The 18,987-nt window shown below is 42.9% G+C and overlaps 1 protein-coding gene across 3 annotated transcripts in view; it reads left to right on the forward strand.

Annotated features, from left to right (window-relative positions):
* hdac11 (histone deacetylase 11) overlaps positions 1-18,987 on the forward strand; it is a 133,868-nt gene that overhangs the window by 89,384 nt on the left and 25,497 nt on the right. For all 3 annotated transcript variants that reach the window (XM_080182265.1, XM_080182272.1, XM_080182260.1), the window contains exon 10: positions 18,545-18,723. In XM_080182265.1, coding sequence (XP_080038391.1) covers positions 18,545-18,723 — 179 coding nt within the window. The remainder of the gene's footprint in view (positions 1-18,544; positions 18,724-18,987) is intronic.

Genomic DNA, 18,987 nt, shown 5'->3' on the forward strand with positions numbered 1-18,987 from the left:
GCAGCTTTATAAGCATGGGACATTTTCTTAACCAGTGTAACAAGATATAAAAAAAATTGCAAGCGCCTTTGAAATTGATCGAGGATGTGTAACATATGAATGATTACTGTTGCATGGAGTCTGAAAGACCAATTCATTCTGCAGCTTTCCCATACCTGCTTGGATTCTGGAGAAACTATGTACTGAGGAGACACGTGAAAAATGTCATGACATCACCTCACTTCCCAGATCATATAAAACATGCACTATAGTTAATGCTTTTTATCAGATGCCATAGTGTCACAATGGTTAGCACTGCTGCCTCACAGCGCCAGGGACCCGGGTTCGATTCCTGGCTTGAGTCACTACCTGTGTGGAATCTGCATGTTCTCCCTGTGTCTGCGTGGGTTTCCTCTACAGTCTGAAAGAAATGCATTGGCCATGCTAGATTCTCCCTCAGTGTAGCCAAAGAGGCGCTGGAGTGTGGCAACTAGGGGATTTTCATACTAACTTCATTGCAGAATTAATGTAAGCCTACTTTGACACTAATAAATAAACTTAAAACTTAAACTTAATGAACATACTGATCAAACCAGGCAGCTAGTTTTTTTTGATGCCAGCAACGCATTCCTCGGGTCAGTTTTAAAGGAGATATATTCAAATCAGATGACCAAAGTAGGATGTACTCTATGTGCTAAGAGGAAATTTCCAGTTTGAGCCTTGTCCCATTACACACATCATTAAATCAGGAATTTATTACTTCATAGCAATGATTCCCCTCCAGTTGGAAGAGCAGTTATCGTTCCTGTGTCAAAGTTCAAATTGCATGTGCTTGATGTTTGAAGCTTCAGTCCATGCTTCATATGATCTTCTTGTAGGTCTGAATTTAAAGATAACTTCAGGAGCTGGAAGTGCGACAGGTGGAGTGAATTAATTATGCAGGAGCCAAAACTTTGAAACTGCGACAGCGGGCTCAGACCGAAAAATTAAATCAGTGGCAAGCAGAGATGAGCCATGCCTTAGGCCTTCCATCGCAGGTTCCTGCTTGTAACACATTTGCATGTCATGAGTACTCACAGAATCATAGAATCTCTACAGTGCAGAAGGAGGCCAATCAGCCCATTGAGTTTGCACTGACTCTCTGAAAATGCTAACTGTGTGCCACCGGGCTGCCCCAAATCGTTCAAATTTCCCCGATGGGGAATTGAACCCCAGCCTCTTAAGGCACAACCTCAGGCTAAAGGGACGATCCTTTAAAACAGAGATGCAGAGGAATTTCTTCAGCAGAGAGTGGTGAATCTCTTTGCCGTGGAAAGCTGAGGGGGCCAGGTCTTTGGGTGTCTTTAAGGCAGAGATAGATAGGCTCTTGATTAATAGGGGGATCAGGGATTATGGGGAAAAGATAGGAGAATGGGGATGAGAAAAATATCAGCCATGATTGAATGGCGGAGCAGACTCGATGGGCTGAGTGGCCTAATTCTGTTCCTATGTTTTATGGTCTTATGGTGATAGGTGAGAATACTAACCACTATACCAACAAGGAATCCACCCATTGTCTTAAACCCTTTTGAAATTAAGTCTTCAGTGTGATTATCCCTATTTAAATAGTTCCAGCAGCAAGCTTTTTCTGAATTTTTAAATGAAGAAGGTTATTTACTTTCACACGCTCATCACGGATGTTAAAAAAAGCGACATTTCACTCAGTCATCCCACATATACTACCTCACACATAACAATCAGATACAGATGAAGGTGAAGCATTGAGGAAAAGATGGCACGAAGGTGGGCTGTCACTAGGAAACAACTGAGGCCCCAAGGCCAGCAGCAGGCAACACCAGAGGGGTAGCATGATCAGGGGAAAGCTGTCTGGGGAGGTATCAGAGAATAAGACCACTAGCATGTATGTGTATCTTCAAGATGTGGGCAATCTACCTCAAGACGTGCGAGAGGCAATGCCAGAGGTGCCTGAGGACTTCCTGGGAAATGGTCACTGGAATTTGCCAGATCCTGCAATAAGACTTGTGGCCAAGTGGATTTGACAGCAACCTGATGCCAGTGGCCCTCAGAGTGACTACAGCCCTTAACATTTTCACCACTGTTTGGTTCCAGGACTCCACAGACGACATGTGACATTTCACAGGCTGCAGCTCACAGTAGCATCAAAGAGGTGACCAGTATCCCCTTCCATTGGGCTAGTGTGCTCAGCAGGTTCATCACCGACGGTGACCACCAGACAGCCAGGGCAATGGGCTCTGCAGCCATTCCTTGTTCCTCTAGAGTACAATTGATTACACTCATGTTACCCTTTTAACTCCCTCAGAATAGACAACATATGTGAATGACAAGAGATTCCATCTTCGTAACTTCCAATTGGTCTGTTATGCAGGTTGTGCTCACTTTTTGGATAGTCCTCATAACTCATATATGTATCTTACTGAACTCATAGCTTTTCATGGCCCCGCTCAGCACGTTAATCTGCTCAGGATATCTATCAAATCCATGTTGGTATTCTCCCCGCGAGCTACCTCTGAATCTGCAGTCCCTGCCACTGGAATAACGAGGCATTTCTGTTGCGCACACTTGCCACTGAAGACTGTAAGCCAGGGGAACTGATGTACCAGTGGGTATACATCAAACAGTCTATCATAACCAAGACCTCTGAACCTTCTCCATTGTTACAGATCCTTCATTCACATCAGGCAGTTCAAAGTGGAACATAATCTCAGACAGTGTCCATATAAGTGTTTGCTGATCTGCGTGCTCCTTTCTGTCCCACAGCCTGGTGAACATCACAAAGGACACACACATGAACATTAAAAAAAGGCTGATCACAAACACACACTGTACAATAAGGGACATGCCTAATATTCCCTAAAGCTTCCAACCGTGAGGCATGGTAGTGCTGGCAGGTTTCTAACTATGTCTGTTCTCATCAGTTATGTTTTAATTCCCCATTGCTGTGTCTTAGTGTGATGCCAACTTCAACAGCTGAGGTAGAGGCAGATTGCTGAGTGCCTGCAATGACTTTGGTCCTCCTCTGGAGATTCAGGGCTTTGAGGACTGTGTCCTATTAGGGGTGTCCTGCATGGGTACAGGGGTAATCTCTTTGCTATGTCTACTGGATGCAATGAGGATAGTGGCAGGGATAAGAGGACAGGCTGCTGGAGGATGCTCTCCTGGGAAGCTCCAAGGCAATTGGTATGCACTCCTTCTCCATCTCAGTGAGGATTGGCATCTCCCTGTCTGCCTGAGGAGAAGAGGCAAGTGGAAGGATGTCCAGGTGCCTAGACCTCTTTCATCTAGTTACTGTATGGAGCCCCTGCTTACAGTGACGGATTGCAGGGAGTGCTCATTCACTCTCTTACCTGGCTGTCCATGACATTCTTTAACTTCTCCAGGGAGGAAGCCGTGCTTTCTTATGTCTGAGACGTGGCAAAACTGATGGCAAGCATACCCATGGATAATCCCTAACATCTCTGCCATATGTTCTCCAAATCTCTGTGGCACTTCCGGCAGGCTACTGGTGTCCACAGCCAGAGGATTATTATCACTGTGGGGCTTAGTGTCCCCGAGTGTTTATTTATTAGTGTGACAGGTAGGCTACATTAACGCTGAGTGAAGTTATTGTGAAGATACCAGAGTTGCCACACTCAACATTTGTTTGGGAATGTCCAAGTTCTCGAAGGTTCCCTGGCTGTCATAGCCCCTCTCAGCTGCTGGGATGTTGTGTGTGCTGTGCTCACGAGGATGTGGACCTGTTTCTAAATTTGCCCTCTCTGTAGCCCGGTTGGGTGTTTCTGCACGGGTGGAAGCTGTGGAAGGAGCAGGTGATGCTGCATCCTCTGGTGTCATCGCCCCAAGAGGTGGAGTCATTGGTCTCCAGGAGTGGCTGAGAGCTGGTTTGCAGAGACATGTAAAGGAGAACAACAAGAAACACATTAAAGAGTCAATGAGCACAGCACACAGTCATGGTCCAGAGCATACGTTTGTCAGCCCCAGGTTTGACACATTCTCACTCTGATACCTTACCACCATTCCCAGAACGATAAAGAGGGAAGAGTTTGAGGATACCTAAGGGATGTACACAACAAATGGCTCAGGCTTCTGACAAAAAAGAGGTGGATGCATCTGCTTTGATGCAGTCTCCTTGCTTGGCAAGGCAGCTCTTTGATATCTTGTTGAAATCTGCTGAGCTGTCACCTGCCGGTAAGATCTACCAATGGAAATCCACTCCAGCGTGTAATTGCAGATGTTTCACGTGCCTGCTGTCAGCCCTTTACACCTTCATTCAAATAGTATGGGCAGCGGTTCCTAACACAAAGGTGGAAATTGTGCCCACTTCCGCTTCTGCTATCATGCATGGTTTGCCACAGATTAAATTCCACGCATTGTCTGTACCCTTGCCTCCAAAGGCAGATCGGATTGGTCAGATGCAAGAGTTTCAAGAATTCTCTTGTCTGAAGTGGCAAATCCAGAATTTTATTTTTATAAAAGAGTCTTTGGCTGGTTGGCAGGGCCAGCAAGAGGAATCATGACCCCTGATGTTTCTCCTGGTATGTCTACCCAGCAGAATGTTTAAGAGGCCAGATGACTGAGACTGAATGGTTCATATTTGTATCTGTTTTGCGATCAGCAAGGCTGAAGACTCTACTGTTTCTCAATACAATATATTTTCAATATCTATTGTGCAAAACAATTTTATCATGATGTTTCGACATTTCAAAAAGCACATAGAAGTCACCAAAATAGAGTATAATAATAGGTAAGCAGACAAAGGGACAAGATTAAAGTCAATGGAAAAGATTCTTGAGAATCATGTGGAGGATAAAACAGGTTATGATTCATTATGAGCTCATTATCCACTCCTACCCTGACAATCTCACCCCACAAAGCCTGCTTCCATTATCAACAAAATAAACAGAAATCCAGCTCTGATTCCACCCTCTGTTCCTGATGGTAAATATTCATCATGGAGTTCGGTTACGAGTGGTGTGCCTCAGGGATCTGTTTTGGGGCCACTGCTGTTTGTAATCTTTATTAATGATCTGGATGAGGATATAGTTGGGTGGATTAGTAAATTTGCTGATGACACCAAAGTCGGAGGTGTGGTAGATTGTGAGGAAGGGTGTCATAGTTTGCAGGGAGACAGACAGGTTGCAGAGCTGGGCCGAGAGGTGGCGGATGGAGTTTAATGCGGAGAAGTGTGAGGTAATTCACTTTGGTAGGAATAACAGATGTGTTGAGTATAGGGCTAACGGGAGGACTTTGAATAGTGTGGATGAACAGAGGGATCTAGGTGTTTGTGTACATAGATCCCTGAAAGTTGGGAATCAAGTAGATAAGGTTGTTAAGAAGGCATACGGTATCTTGGCGTTTATTGGTAGGGGGATTGAATTTAGGAGTCGCAGCATCATGTTGCAACTGTACACAACTCTGGTGCGGCCGCACTTGGAGTACTGTGTGCAGTTCTGGTCCCCACATTACAGGAAGGATGTGGAGGCTTTGGAGAGGGTGCAGAGGAGGTTTACCAGGATGTTGCCTGGTATGGAGGGGAGGTCCTATGAAGAGAGACTGAGGGATTTGGGGTTGTTTTCGCTGGAAAGAAGGCGGCTAAGAGGGGATCTTATTGAAACATATAAGATGATTAGAGGTTTAGATAGGGTGGATAGTGATAGCCTTTTTCCTCGGATGGAGAAAGCTAGCACGAGGGGGCATGGCTTTAAATTAAGGGGTGGTAGTTATAGGACGGATGTCAGGGGTAGGTTCTTTACCCAGAGGGTGGTGAGGGATTGGAATGCCCTGCCTGCTGCAGTTGTAAATGTGCCTAGTTTGGGGGCGTTTAAGAGATCCGTGGATAGGTTTATGGACGAAAAGGGATTGGTTTAGATTAGTGGGTCATTGTTTTTTAACTGGTCGGCGCAACATCGTGGGCCGAAGGGCCTGTTCTGCGCTGTAATGTTCTATGTTCTATGATGTACTTGTAGATGACAAAGACCATCAAGCCCAGCTCATCCCATTCATCCCTAAGTGACATAAGGGGCAGGATTTTCTGGCCGTGCTCGCCCCGAAACCAGGAAATCCCACTCATGATCAACGGACCTTTCCACTGTCCACCTCTTGCCCGCTACAATTCCCATGACGGGATGGGAAAATTTGCCCCATGAACATACACACTAGGAGCGAGAGTCTATCCCTTGAGCCTGATCTGCCATTTGATAACATTGCCCCCATTATACCATTAGATAGTTGGTTGTCTATGAATCAATTTGGGACATAGTGAAGGGTTTTGTCTTTCTTTCATTACACCTGCATGGAGACGACAGAGTGGCCATAGCTATGGTGAGATAGGAGACACAGTGCTGATTCTCTGAAGATAATTAATCACAGAGTAATCAACCAATGTTAGCAACGTGGCTGAGGAATCAATACATTTCCAAAAACAATTCACATCTGTAACTGATCTCCCCTCCTATGCTCCCCTCTAACCTCCCCCCTACCCCTGCAACCCCACACCTGACAGATCTACTTCAAAAATATTGGAACTCCCAGGCTGACAAATACAACTTTTAAAGCCAGTTTTCCAGGTCTGCTGCTCCAGCTCCTCAGAGTGGGTGGAGGAGAAAATGTTTGAAACGTTGTGCCCATCCCCCCAGCTCCAGTGTTTGGTTCTATCTGCTGCCCCATCCTTGGGCCTGCACTGGTTCGTATTGGTGGTGAGCCTCCAAATATAATATTATGTTATAACATTATGCTGGGCCGTCCTTCTCAAGATCATATTACGACCAGTTGAGGAGGAATAAACGAGCTCTCATCTAGTCACTGTCCTCAGTTGATCCCAACAAAGATTTTTTAAAAAAGTTTTTTCCTGCATGGATATCTTTTCCAAACGCCATAGTATTTTTACACAGTATTTTGAACAATCAGGAACCAATCAAACAAAGTTTTTTTTTAAAAGAGCATGGCTGAAATGTTCCTGTCTTGCTCACTGCGGGAATTGTTGTGGGCAAGACAGAAAATTCAGTGGACCATTTAAACTCGGGCAGGAATTTCCAGTGTTGGAGCGCGTGTGGCTAGAGAACCCTGCCCGCGCTGTGTTTGTTAGCCACTAAACCCAAGGAAAATGTTGAAAGACGCAATGTCACAGGCATCAGGAGTAAGGACGCTTGGAGTCCAAATAAAAGTTAAAAGAGCATATGGTTACATATCTTTTGCTTGTCCTTGAGATGTTGATTTTTAAACATTATGGCCAATTTTATGATAACTGGTTTCTTGGGTGCACTCAGACATGGAAAGTATTGCAAGTCTTACAAGATCTTGCTCCATTAGTAGATTTTGGTATGTTGATGCCTTTAACTAGGTATTTATTACATTCATTCCCAGAAAGAGAGAGAGAAAGAGATCTCTTCATTATTACTCTACTAAAATATGTTTCCAAAATCTGTTTGATGGTGACCTGCTGGCTGTATATTCCAGAGAAATTCAATTACCATGTCTGCTGTAGTCATGGTAGAACAGATGATCACATTTTTTTTGATTCTTCATCTTATAAATGAACGGCATGGTGGTTAGCACTGCTGCCTCACAGGGTCAGTGATCCTGATTCAATTCCAGCCTTGCATTACTGTTGTGTGGAGCTTGCACACTCTCCCTGCATGGGTTTCCTCTGGGTGCTCCAGTTTCCTCCCACAGTCCAAAGATGGCAGGTTAGATGGATTCACCATGCTATGTTGACCCTGGTGTGTGTGTGTGTGTGTGTGTTACAGGATCAGATTGTCTGTGCAGGCTTGATGGCCAACTGGCCTCCTTCTGCACTGTAGGGATTCTATGATTCTAAACCTTTTGTAGCATTTTAAGATTGTAAAACCCAACAGTAATGGGGATCTTTCACAATACTTGGGGTGGGTTAAGTGTCTGTTCCCACTTGGATGGAGTGCAAATTGTGTATGGCTGGTTAACAGTTCACCATTGTCTCAAAAAGATTATAGTTGAATAATATCCAGCACTTTGCATTTTTTTATATCCTCCTTAGTGTTGAGTCTCAATATTTGTAGATTATGAGAAATGTGTCTCTCCTCAAACTCCCTTGAGGAAGGGAGGTCAGGGGGCGTTTTGTTTGCTTTTCTCATCTTCACCTTGGAAGGTGGCCTTGCATTTTAAAGTAGTTTTTTCTGTTTCACTTTGGATTACAGAACTTCCAGTTGGTTGACGGTTTTAAAAATCATTTTTCAAAAGTAAAGAGCTGGAATTTCAAAACAATAAACATTAAAATGGAGAAAAGCTGTGGTCTTTCAATTATATCATACCAGCGAGCAATTAATATGTTCTCTAGATTTTAAAAAGCAAATAATAGAGCATTAGAATGCAAAGGAGAAAAGCTCATGAAATCAGGATACTTTTTAAAGAGTGTTTCCTGTCATTTAGCAAAATTTGGCTGAGATACAGTTATGTTGTGGCACCTTCCAATGTTCACATGTATTATACTCAAGATACCTTATAAGTTTAAGGGAATATTCATCGTCCATAGTTTCTGTTGGAGGCTTCTGAATCCAGACTTCACTTAACCACTCACTCCACTTCAGAGTCACGGGGAGTCAGAGCGTATCCCGACAGATATTGGGCACTCGGCAGATTACACGCAGGATAGGATAGCAGTCCATCACAGGACACATGCAAACAGACTAAGGAGGAATTTACCATGGCCAGTCCACCTAACCTGCACACCTTTGGATAGTGGGAGGAAGCCGAAGCCCCCGGGGGAAACCCACGCAGACATTGGGACAACCTGCAAACTCCACACAGTCAGTCGCCTGGGGCTGGAATCGAGGTCCATGGAGCTGGGAGGCAGCAGCACTAACCACTGCATTGTACTGTTTTACTCTAGATGTAATTGTGAATGCTGGAGTGGACAATGACCAACAGAGATACTTCCCGAATAGCTATCAAAGCGATTAAAAGCATCTCACCTCTCTGAAAAATGGGGAGTGGAGCCAGGGATCAGGATAGGGAGGAAGGAGAGGCTTCTAGTCCACACAGTGATGGCCACAATCCCGGATTAAAAAACTTCATAACCCACCTTTGGAGCTCCCTCTGGGACTTCTTCCGATTGGATCTCATTCGGATCCTAAAAATTTTCACCCAGTTTCTGAGCCCTTTCTTAACCCTCTGCCGATGAAAACTCTTTCTCCTTATTTACTCTGTCAAACCTCTTCATGATTTTGAATATATCATTTAAATAACCTGTTTCTGTTGCTGTAAATTCTATATTAGTGGTATTCTCCGAAATCAGTTAGTCCCATCTTGTGCAGCGTTCTGTGTATTTGGAATAAGTCCAATGTCAATTTTATTGTTCATTTAAAACTTAATACTAATCAGGTGCAATTGGGGATAATTCAGTCTTTCACAAACAGTTTGCAGCTGGGAATCATCTGGTTGATTTATCCAATTTGGAAATTGTACCCTCTGCTTTTTGGTTGTAACTTTAATTTAGTTCTTCACCCATTGGTGTCCACACCATACTATTCCTTTCAATAAATCAGTTTAATTTTCTTGCATGAAAGAGAGCGCTGCTAGAGTTAGAGCTTTTGGATCAGAGATTTTGTGTCTGCGTCTGTTGAGAGTTATGAATGATAAGATGAACATTCTTCATCCGGATCTTCAGCTTTGTGTAATAGTCCATTTCATCTGCTTATTGGCTGTATACACGAGAGGGATGAGGAACTTCTAGTTCTGGCAGTTTCTATCCACAGCAGTTATCTTATTGCCATGATACTGCATAACGTGCATTCAACAGGGACTGTTGCTGCACTGCCTTCATTTTGACACCATCCCGTAATCTCTGTGGGGGTTGGAGTGCTGTTTGCTGTGCAAGGCTGGGATAATGTTTGTGGGTGGTTTACTTAAAAGGTTGCAGATGCTGAATCTCACTAAATTCACTTCCACCACTTTCTTTAGTTGTTTGCAGCTTAGAAGTTCTATATTACATTTTTTCTCTGCTGCCCTTTCACAAATCCAAATGGTCAAACATAGATATCAGGTTTTAATCTATGATATCCTGTTAAATTAAACTTTGTCCATGTTTAATTAAATTAAATTTTGTCCATGTTTGAACCAAGGCTGTAATGAGGTCAAGTGCTGAGTGGCCCTGGCAGAATCTAAGCTGAGTGTCATTGAACAGGCTATTGACTGGGTTGGATTTATTCTGTTTCTTGTTTACAAGATATATCTGTGCAATGTTCCACATTGCTGGGTAAATACCAGTATTATAGCTGTACTGGAGCAGTTTAGCCAGGGGTACAGCGTGTTCTGGAGCAGAAATCTTGAGTATTGTTGCCAGAATATTATCAGAGTCCTTTCAGTGTCCTGTGCCTTCAGCTGTTTGTTGAGATCATGTGGAGTGAATCCATGTGGTTGAAGGTGGACATCTCTGATGATGGGACCTCCGGAGGAGGCTGAAGTGGATCATCCACTCAAAACAGAAATAAAAATGGACTGTACATGTTTCTATATCTTCAGCTATTACCCATTGAATTGTGGAAAGCTTTATGTGGCCAGTTGGCTGATGAATGGCAAAATGGAGTTTACTTTAGATAAATCTGAGGTGATGCATTTTGGTAGGTCAAGTTGGGGCAAAAAATACTCAGTTAATGGTAGGGCGTTGGGGAGAGTTATAGAACAAAGAGATCCAGGGGTACATGTTCATAGCTCCTTGAAAGTGGAGTCACAGGTGGACAGGGTGGTGAAGAAGGCATTCAGCATGCTTGGTTTCATTGGTCAGAACATGGACATCTTGTTGAAGTTGTACAAAATATTGGTATGGCCACACTTGGAATACTGTATACAATTCTGGTCACCTTATTATAAAAAGGATATTATTAAAAGAGAAAAAATGCAGAAAAGCTTTACTAGGATGTTACCCGTACTTGATGATTTGAGTTATAAGGAGCGACTGGATAGACTGGGACACTTTTTTCCCTGGAGCGTAGGAGGCTTAAGCATGATGTTATAGAGGTCTATAAAATAAGATAAGGTAGATGGTCAACATCTTTTTCCAAAGGTAAGGAAGCCTAAAGCTAGAGGGCATAAGTTTAAGGTGAGAGGGGAGAGATACAAAAGGGTCCAGAGGGGCAATTTTTTCACTTGACAGGTGGTGAGTGTCTGGAACGAGCCGCTGGAGGTAGTAGTAGAGGCGGGTACAATTTGTCTTTTAAAAAGCATTTAGACAGTTATGTGGGTAAGATGGCTATAGAGGGATATGGGCCAAATGCAGGCAATTGGGACTAGTTTGGTGGTAAAAACTGGGTGGCATGAACAAGTTGGTCCAAAGGGCCTGTTTCCATGCTGTAAACCTTTATGACTCTATGACTGTATGAAGAAGAGTTTTTGACATGGGCACAAAGCTATTTATTTTCTACTTCTTGATGAAATTTGTCCTTTCCCGTAGTTTAGAATAAAGAGATTATTGCATTCTCACCAAACTGAAGCAGACAACACCAGTGCTTTTTACATTTGTGTAGTGGAATCTGCTCTGTGCACTCAATGGCAGTGGCTTAGTCTGCATTAGTTGAGCAGCACTTCAATGGAAGTGAGAATCAGCTGATTTCTGTAACTGGCTTTGATCCGCAGCGCTGATGTTACATCCAGGCGGCAAACTGAAAACCTACCTCCGAGCCTTCTACTCCATGTCAAAACAAATGCTTTGATTGCTGCACACTCTAAACCCAAAAATGTTTACGTTCCTGCAGCCTACAAGCCAATCCTTTAATCATTTGCACACTGCGGAAATAGTCAAAGTGACATCTGTGATCAAATAGTGGGTGACAGTTGAAAACCCCTTTAAACACATGAAGTCATGCCAATTTTCAGCATGAAGGACATCACACTAAAACTAATGACTCTTGCTCTAGACAAACATGTACTCTTAACACAACTATAACGTCATACCTCAATGATAATCAATTTCAGCTTAAAAGGGTCAGCAAAGGCCAAAGTGAAAATTCCACAATGTATTGGAACACGACACACATTATATACTGCTCTCATAGAATCCCTCCAGTGTAGAAGGAGACCATTTGGCTCATCATGTTTGCACTGACAATAATCCCACCCAGGCCCTATCCCTGTAACCCCACATATTTACCTTGCTAATCCCCTGACATTAATGGACAATTTAGCATGGCCAATCAACCTAACCCACACATCTTTTAAGTGTGGGAGGAAACTGGAGTACCCGGAGGAAACCCATGCAAACCTGGGGAGAACGTGCAAACTCCAAGGCCGGAATTGAATCCGGGTCCCTGGTACTTGGAGGCAGCAATGCTAATCACTGTGCCACTGTGCCACCATCTGCTGACATAATGTTGCATAATCATTAACATGTTCATAGCCTTTCTTACTATCAAGTACAATTTAAATGTTATTGAAAACTAATTGTTTCACTTGTCTTTAAAAGAAAGAAACAGCTTTAATTTACATTGTGCCTTTCAGGTCCTTAGGATATCTTAAAGTACTTAACTATCAATTGAGGTACTTTTTTAACTGTGGTTGCCATTGTAAAATGGGCAAACATGGCAGCCAATTTGTAAATACTAACATCTACAAATAGCATTTGGAACATAGGTACAGGAAGGGGTACGCCATTCAGTCTCTCAAACCTGTCTTGGCATTCAATCAGATCCTGACTGATCTGTATCCTAACTTCGTTCAGCAACCCAGGCTTCATCTCACTTTATACACTTGAATAGCAAAAAAATCTATCAATCTCTGGTTTAGAATTATTAATTGAATTAACTCGTGTGCTTTCTGTGGGAGAGGGTTCCACAATTCTACCTGCCTTTGTGTGAAGAAGCAATTATTGGCCATTCAAGAGAGAGGTAAATGAGATGAATGAGTCCAAAGGTGTGCAGGTTAGGTAGATTGGTCATGTGAAAATGCCCCTTAGTGTCCCGAGATGTGCAGATTAGGTGGATTAGTCATGATAAATATATGGGATTAAGAGGATAGGGCAGAGGGGAGGGCCTGGATGTGATACTGTTTTGGAGTCAGTACAGACACAATGGGCCTCAGGAGATGGCCTCATTCTGTACTATAGGGATTCTATGAATGACCAGATAATCTGGGTTTAATGACATAGATGAAGGAATAAATGGTGATCAGGACATCAAGCGAACTTCAGTGCTCTTCTTCAAGAGTATCATCAGAACTTTTATGCCACCAGAACAGGCAGACGGACTGCAGATTGATATCTTATCTGAAAGACAGTAGCTGGAATTTTCTTCCCCCGCATTAGGCATGGAAGGAGATACACAGCCTTGTAAATCTGGGTGTCAGGACCGATAACCAATGCCTTCCCATCTTCACTGGAAGCAAGTTCTGGCCGGGAAGGCACATGGCTGACGTACCTTATTTTTTAAGGCTGCCGTTTCCCGCCGCTCAACTTGAGTCCTTTAAGAAGCGAATTAATGATTGAAAGATGTACTGGTTATGTGCATTGGCCATGCTAAATTCTTCCTCAGTGTACCTAAATAGGCACCAGAGTGTGGCGACGGGGATTTTCACAGTAACTTCATTATAGTAGACCTACTTATGACACTAACAAATCAACTTAAAGTGATGGATATAAGATATGGTGGCTCTTTCCCCTCAAAGCTGCTCTGAGGGTAAAGAGCAAGAAAGAGAAGAAAGATTCAATATCTAGATCCCACCTTCCCCATATCCCTTGATCCTTTTAGCCCCAAGAGCTATATCTAATTTCTTGCAATCTCAATGTTTTGGACTCAACTACTTTCTGTGGTCATGAATTCCATATACCTACCACTCCTCACCTCTATTCTAAAAGGTTTACCCCTTATTCTCAAATTATGACCCCTAGTTCTGGACTCCCCCACCATTGGAAACGTTCTTTCAGAATCTACCCTGTCTAACCCTGTTAGAATTTTATAAGTTTCTATGAGATCCTCTCCCACTCTTCAGATTCCAATGAATGTAATCCTAAGTGACTTAATCTATCCTCAAATGACAGATCTGCCACCCATCCCAGGAATCAGCCTGGTAAATCTTGGCTGCACTCTCTCTATCACAAGAACACCCTTTCTCAAATAAGGACATCAAAACTGCAAAACTACACACACTACTCTGAGAGCGATATATTCCTATGCTTAAGTCCTCTTGCTATGAAGGCTGACATACAATTTTCCTTCTTTACTACCTGCTGTACCTGTGCACTTACTTTCAGCAACTGGTGCATGAGGACACCCAGGTCTCATGGAGTATCCACTTCTCTCAATAATCTGCCTCCTATTATTGCTACCAAAATGGATAACCTCACATTTATCCACAATATGCTGCACCTGCCATGCAGAGGTTACTACGCAGAGGTGATCTTTCCCTCTGCATGACTTTGGAACCACCTAAAGGGACATACTTCGCCTCATAATCTTGTATGAAGATATGTGAAGAAATAGGAATTTATTGATTTTGGTAAATTAATGCAAGATCTGCCTCTCTGTCATGAACAATTAACAGGTCCTTATTTTTAAAACTGGTGACAACCTTATTAAATAATTAACAAACTAACTAAAATCCCAATAGAATGATGTCCAAATATTACAAGACTCATCAGGAGTAATGAAATAAATCCTTATAGAATACACTCACTCTCAGAGAGTATACAACCAGATGTCTTTTGGAAGTATGAACATTCTTTGGTTATTCCCTTGTCTGGAATACTTTCTGAGGTGGTATCTCCTTCAATTTAGATGGTGATTTTCTGAAGACGTATGTATATTACTGCAGGTTTCTATATGAGAGCCAGGTCTCCCCTCCTTCCGACTAAAGAGGTGGCAAGATTACTCTAACAGTTATTCCTCCTTATCTGGGTTTATATACCTGGAAATACCTCAGTATTCCTGAGATCTGAGTGGCTTGAGGCTCACATTTGAATTCCATTAGTCCTGTGTCTCTCCATACTTGCTTTAACCTCATTGGTCCAAGTCAAAAGCCTGTTTTGTTATGCTGGAACACTAGCTGTGAAGTTTTGACACAAATGTTGCAAAGCCTGCTTCTGCAGCCTCTTCTCTCAGCAATTTAAAACTCTAAAGACAAAGCCACCTGCTTTTTTTTAAAGAGACAATGCTATATGATTTCTTCTTTTTTCCTTAGCATTTCTTTTCACTATTTACATTTGTCAATATCACATTTTTAACCTTCCATATGCAACTTCAAAACAATATGCCCACTCATTCAGCTTGTCCAAATCACACTGAAGCATTTCTGCATCCTCCTCACAGCTCACCCTCCTACCCAACTTTATTTTGTCAGCAAATCTGCAAGGACATGGGCGGCATGGTGGCACAGTGGGTAGCACTGCTGCCTCACAGTACCATAGACCTGGGTTTGATTCCCTGCTTAGGTCACTGTCTGTGTGGAGTCTGCACATTCTCCTTGTGTCTATGAGGGTTTCCTCCGTGTGCTCCTGTTTCCTCCCATAGACCGAAAGATGTGCTGATTAGGTGCACTTGTTATGTTAAATTCTCCCCCGGTGTACCTGAACAGGTGCTGGAGTGCGGTGATTAGGAGATTTTCACAGTAACTTCATTGCAATGTAAGACTATTTGTGACAATAAATAAACTTAAAAAACTTAAATCTGGTGATAATGCATTTAGTTCCCTCTTCCAAATCATTAATATATAATGTGAACAGTTGGGGTCCTATTAGAGATCCCTGCAGTATTCCACTAGTCACTGCTTGCCAATTGGAAAAAGACCCATTGATACTAACTTTTTGCTTTTTGTCTGCTAAGCAGCTTTCTATCCATCTCAAGACACTATCTGCAATCCCATGTGCTTTAACTTTACATATCTGTTGATGTTGTATTAGATGTTTGAAAGTCATTATGCAAGTAGAATAATAAAATGCAGTACATGACAGCAGCAGCTACCTACAGTGAAATACTAAAAGATAAGGCAGAAGAAAAGCAAGGTTTCTTATAAATTATTTAAATCAACAAATCAACCACTTGAAGCAATTTGGTGGACTAGTCAGCATTAGATAAACTATCTGTGAGCAGGCCTAGGATTTCCTCCAACTGTGCTGTACAGAAATAATTTTCAGCCCTGCTTTCTTGTCACCTGAAGGCATTATTGTGGCCTCATTGCTTCCATTCTGCACTGATGGAGTTGTCACTGGATAATGTGATGGTTTTTAATGACTGTTGTTAAGGAACACTGAGAGTTTATCACACAACCTGTCAGAATAACTCTTAGCTGACAACAACTTGTATCCATGTAGCACTTATCAAATAATAAAGCATCTTAAGGTGCTTCACAGAGGCATTTTAAAATATGACCTTCAACCACATGAGGTGATATTAGGTTAGTTGCTTCAAAACTTGATCGTTTTAAAGCTTATTTATCACTGTCACAAGTAGGCTTAAATTAACAATGCAATGCAGTTACTGTGAAAATCCCCTAATTGCCACACTCCGGTGTCAGTTCAGGTAAACTGAGGGAGAATTTAGCATGGTCAGTGCACCTAACAGCATGTCTTTCAGACTGTGGGAGGAAACTGGAGCACCCAAAGGAAACCCACGCAGGCATAGGAAGAACGTGCAGACTCCCCACACGTAGCGATCCAAGCCGGGAACCTGGGTCCCTAGTGCTGTGAGGCAGTGGTGCAACCACCGTGCACCATGATTATGGAGTAGATTCTAAAGAATGTCTTAAAGGGGGAAATTGAGGTAGGGGGAGAGAAAGAGACAGATATTGGAGGGAATGCCAGAGTTTAGGGTCTTGGCAGCTGAAGGCAAAGCCACCAATGGTGGAGCAATTAAAATCAGTGATGTTCTGGGACTGAAATTAGGGAGGGAAGATATCAAGAGGGTTTTTCAAGCTGCAGGAGATTGCAAAGCTAGTATGGCACCAGGACATGGAGGATTGAAAACCAGGATGAGAATTTTAAAACTCAGGCATTGTTTAAGTGGGAGTCAGCAAGCAGCAAATTGGGGTAGGAGTTAGGGCACGAGCAGCAAGCAGAGTGTTGGAAGAAGTCAAGTTTACAGCAGGTGGAATGTACAAGGCTGATCAGGAATGCAGCTGAATTGTTGAACAAAGGTGTAAATGAATGTCTCAAAATTCAGCAGCAGGAAAGCAGAGGCAAAAGCATGGCAATGCTCACTCGTGGGAGCAGGAGGTCTCGGGTGACAGTGCGGATATGTGATGATGTGTCAATCGTAGCAGCAAAATTGTGAATATCCTGGCTCAGTCTCAGGCAGTTGCAAAAGGCAAAGGGTGGAGTCAGTGGCAAGGGGGCAGAGTTTGTGGCAGGGTCGAGGACAGGTCTTTCTAATATTTAATTGAAAGAAATTGCTGCTCTTCTGGTCCTGCATGTCAGAAGAAATCTGGCAAGTTAGAAAGAGTGGAGAGGTTGACAGAGGTATGAGCAAAGTAGCGTACAGGTGGAAGCTGACTTGATGTCTTCAGATATTGTTGCTGAAGGGCAGCATGTAGATGAGAAATAGGAGGGAGCTAAGGATATATTCCTGGGAGACACCAGAAATAGTGGTGCAGGAGCAGGAAGAGAAGCCACTGATGGCGATACTCTGACTATGTTTAGATAGATAAGAATGGACCCAGCTGAGTAATGGTGGAAGGATGTTGTGATCAAAGGCTGCAGACAGGTCGAGGACGGATGGTTTACATTTGTCACAGTCAAATGGGATGTAATATGTGACTTTGCTAAGAGCTGTTTTGATACCGTGGCTGGGGTAGAAATTTGATTGGAGAGAACCCAACAGGTACCTATTGACACAACTTTGTGTCTGTGTTCTCTATATTGCAGTAGTCAAGTTCATCACTTCACTGTTTTGGCAAATAACTGAATAATTATCTTAAGATAAACTTTGGTGTAACAATTATATTTCCCACCTGACACAATGACGGTGATTTTCCCACCTTGCTTCATCTGGTACAGATCAGGCCAATCCTGGAAAATAATATGCCGGCCAAAGAACTGACTCCAGTTTCGTACCTGACTCCAAACAGTTTGAGGGGGGCAGGTCTCAATGATCGTTGAGGAGAGGGAGGGGGTCTCCAAGTTCACTGTAAGATTGAAGCGCTCTGCAGCTGGGTTCACTAGTATGTTTAGCACCCTCTACTACCCCCCTCCCTCACCTACTGTACCCAGAAAGTGACTGAATGTGGGACGAATGCGGTCTGGAGTGCATCTGACAGACTGTCACAGATCGTTCCTGTATTATCGCCGTTATGACACTTAGTTTTGGGGGGCAGATTCTGCCCCGTGTTTCTCCTGAACAGTTTTTGAAATCCAGGTGTGATCTTCTGTGCTCCAATGTTCTTTAGCAATAACAATTTGTCATTGAAGTATCTGCATTTTCTGTCGAATAATCTGGATAGAAAGGATATTTGTTTACACACTATTTGACTACATAACTGTGGGCTGGATTTTGATTCATTGTGTTTGCCTCACGGTGCTTAAAGATTTATTTCCTGTGGCGTTAACTGTGTGAAATGATTGATTGCTTTAAATAGTTTATTCATGAATTGTTACCAGGAGCCATCAAGTGGAAAATTGAGCTGGACTGGGACACAGAGGATTCGGAGTATCTGCAGAAAGTGGAAACACAAATGTCAAAAGCATTGCAGCAAGTCACTCCAGACATCATCGTGTACAATGCAGGCACCGACATCTTAGATGGTGATCAACTGGGAGGTTTGGCGATTTCACCTCAGGTTCGTACTACAAACTCAGGGGTTGTCTAGATGTTTGCACTTTGAATGTGTGTTAGTGAAGCACTTCAAAAGTAAGCTGCGCCTCAAATTTTAAATATGCAGCATGTTTGAATGCATGTAAACTTAATTAAGCAATGGAAAATGCACGTATTTCACCTTGCGGAAGGTCTGGAGAAATGTTTTGCTCCACTTGTCCAAAAGTTTCACTTCTATTCAGGCCTGTTCCAGAAATCTCATTGGTTTGACCAAATGGTGTATATAATT

Source organism: Carcharhinus amblyrhynchos, chromosome 3 (assembly GCF_965287045.1).
Source record: "Carcharhinus amblyrhynchos chromosome 3, sCarAmb.v2.hapA, whole genome shotgun sequence".
Taxonomy (NCBI): domain Eukaryota; kingdom Metazoa; phylum Chordata; class Chondrichthyes; order Carcharhiniformes; family Carcharhinidae; genus Carcharhinus; species Carcharhinus amblyrhynchos.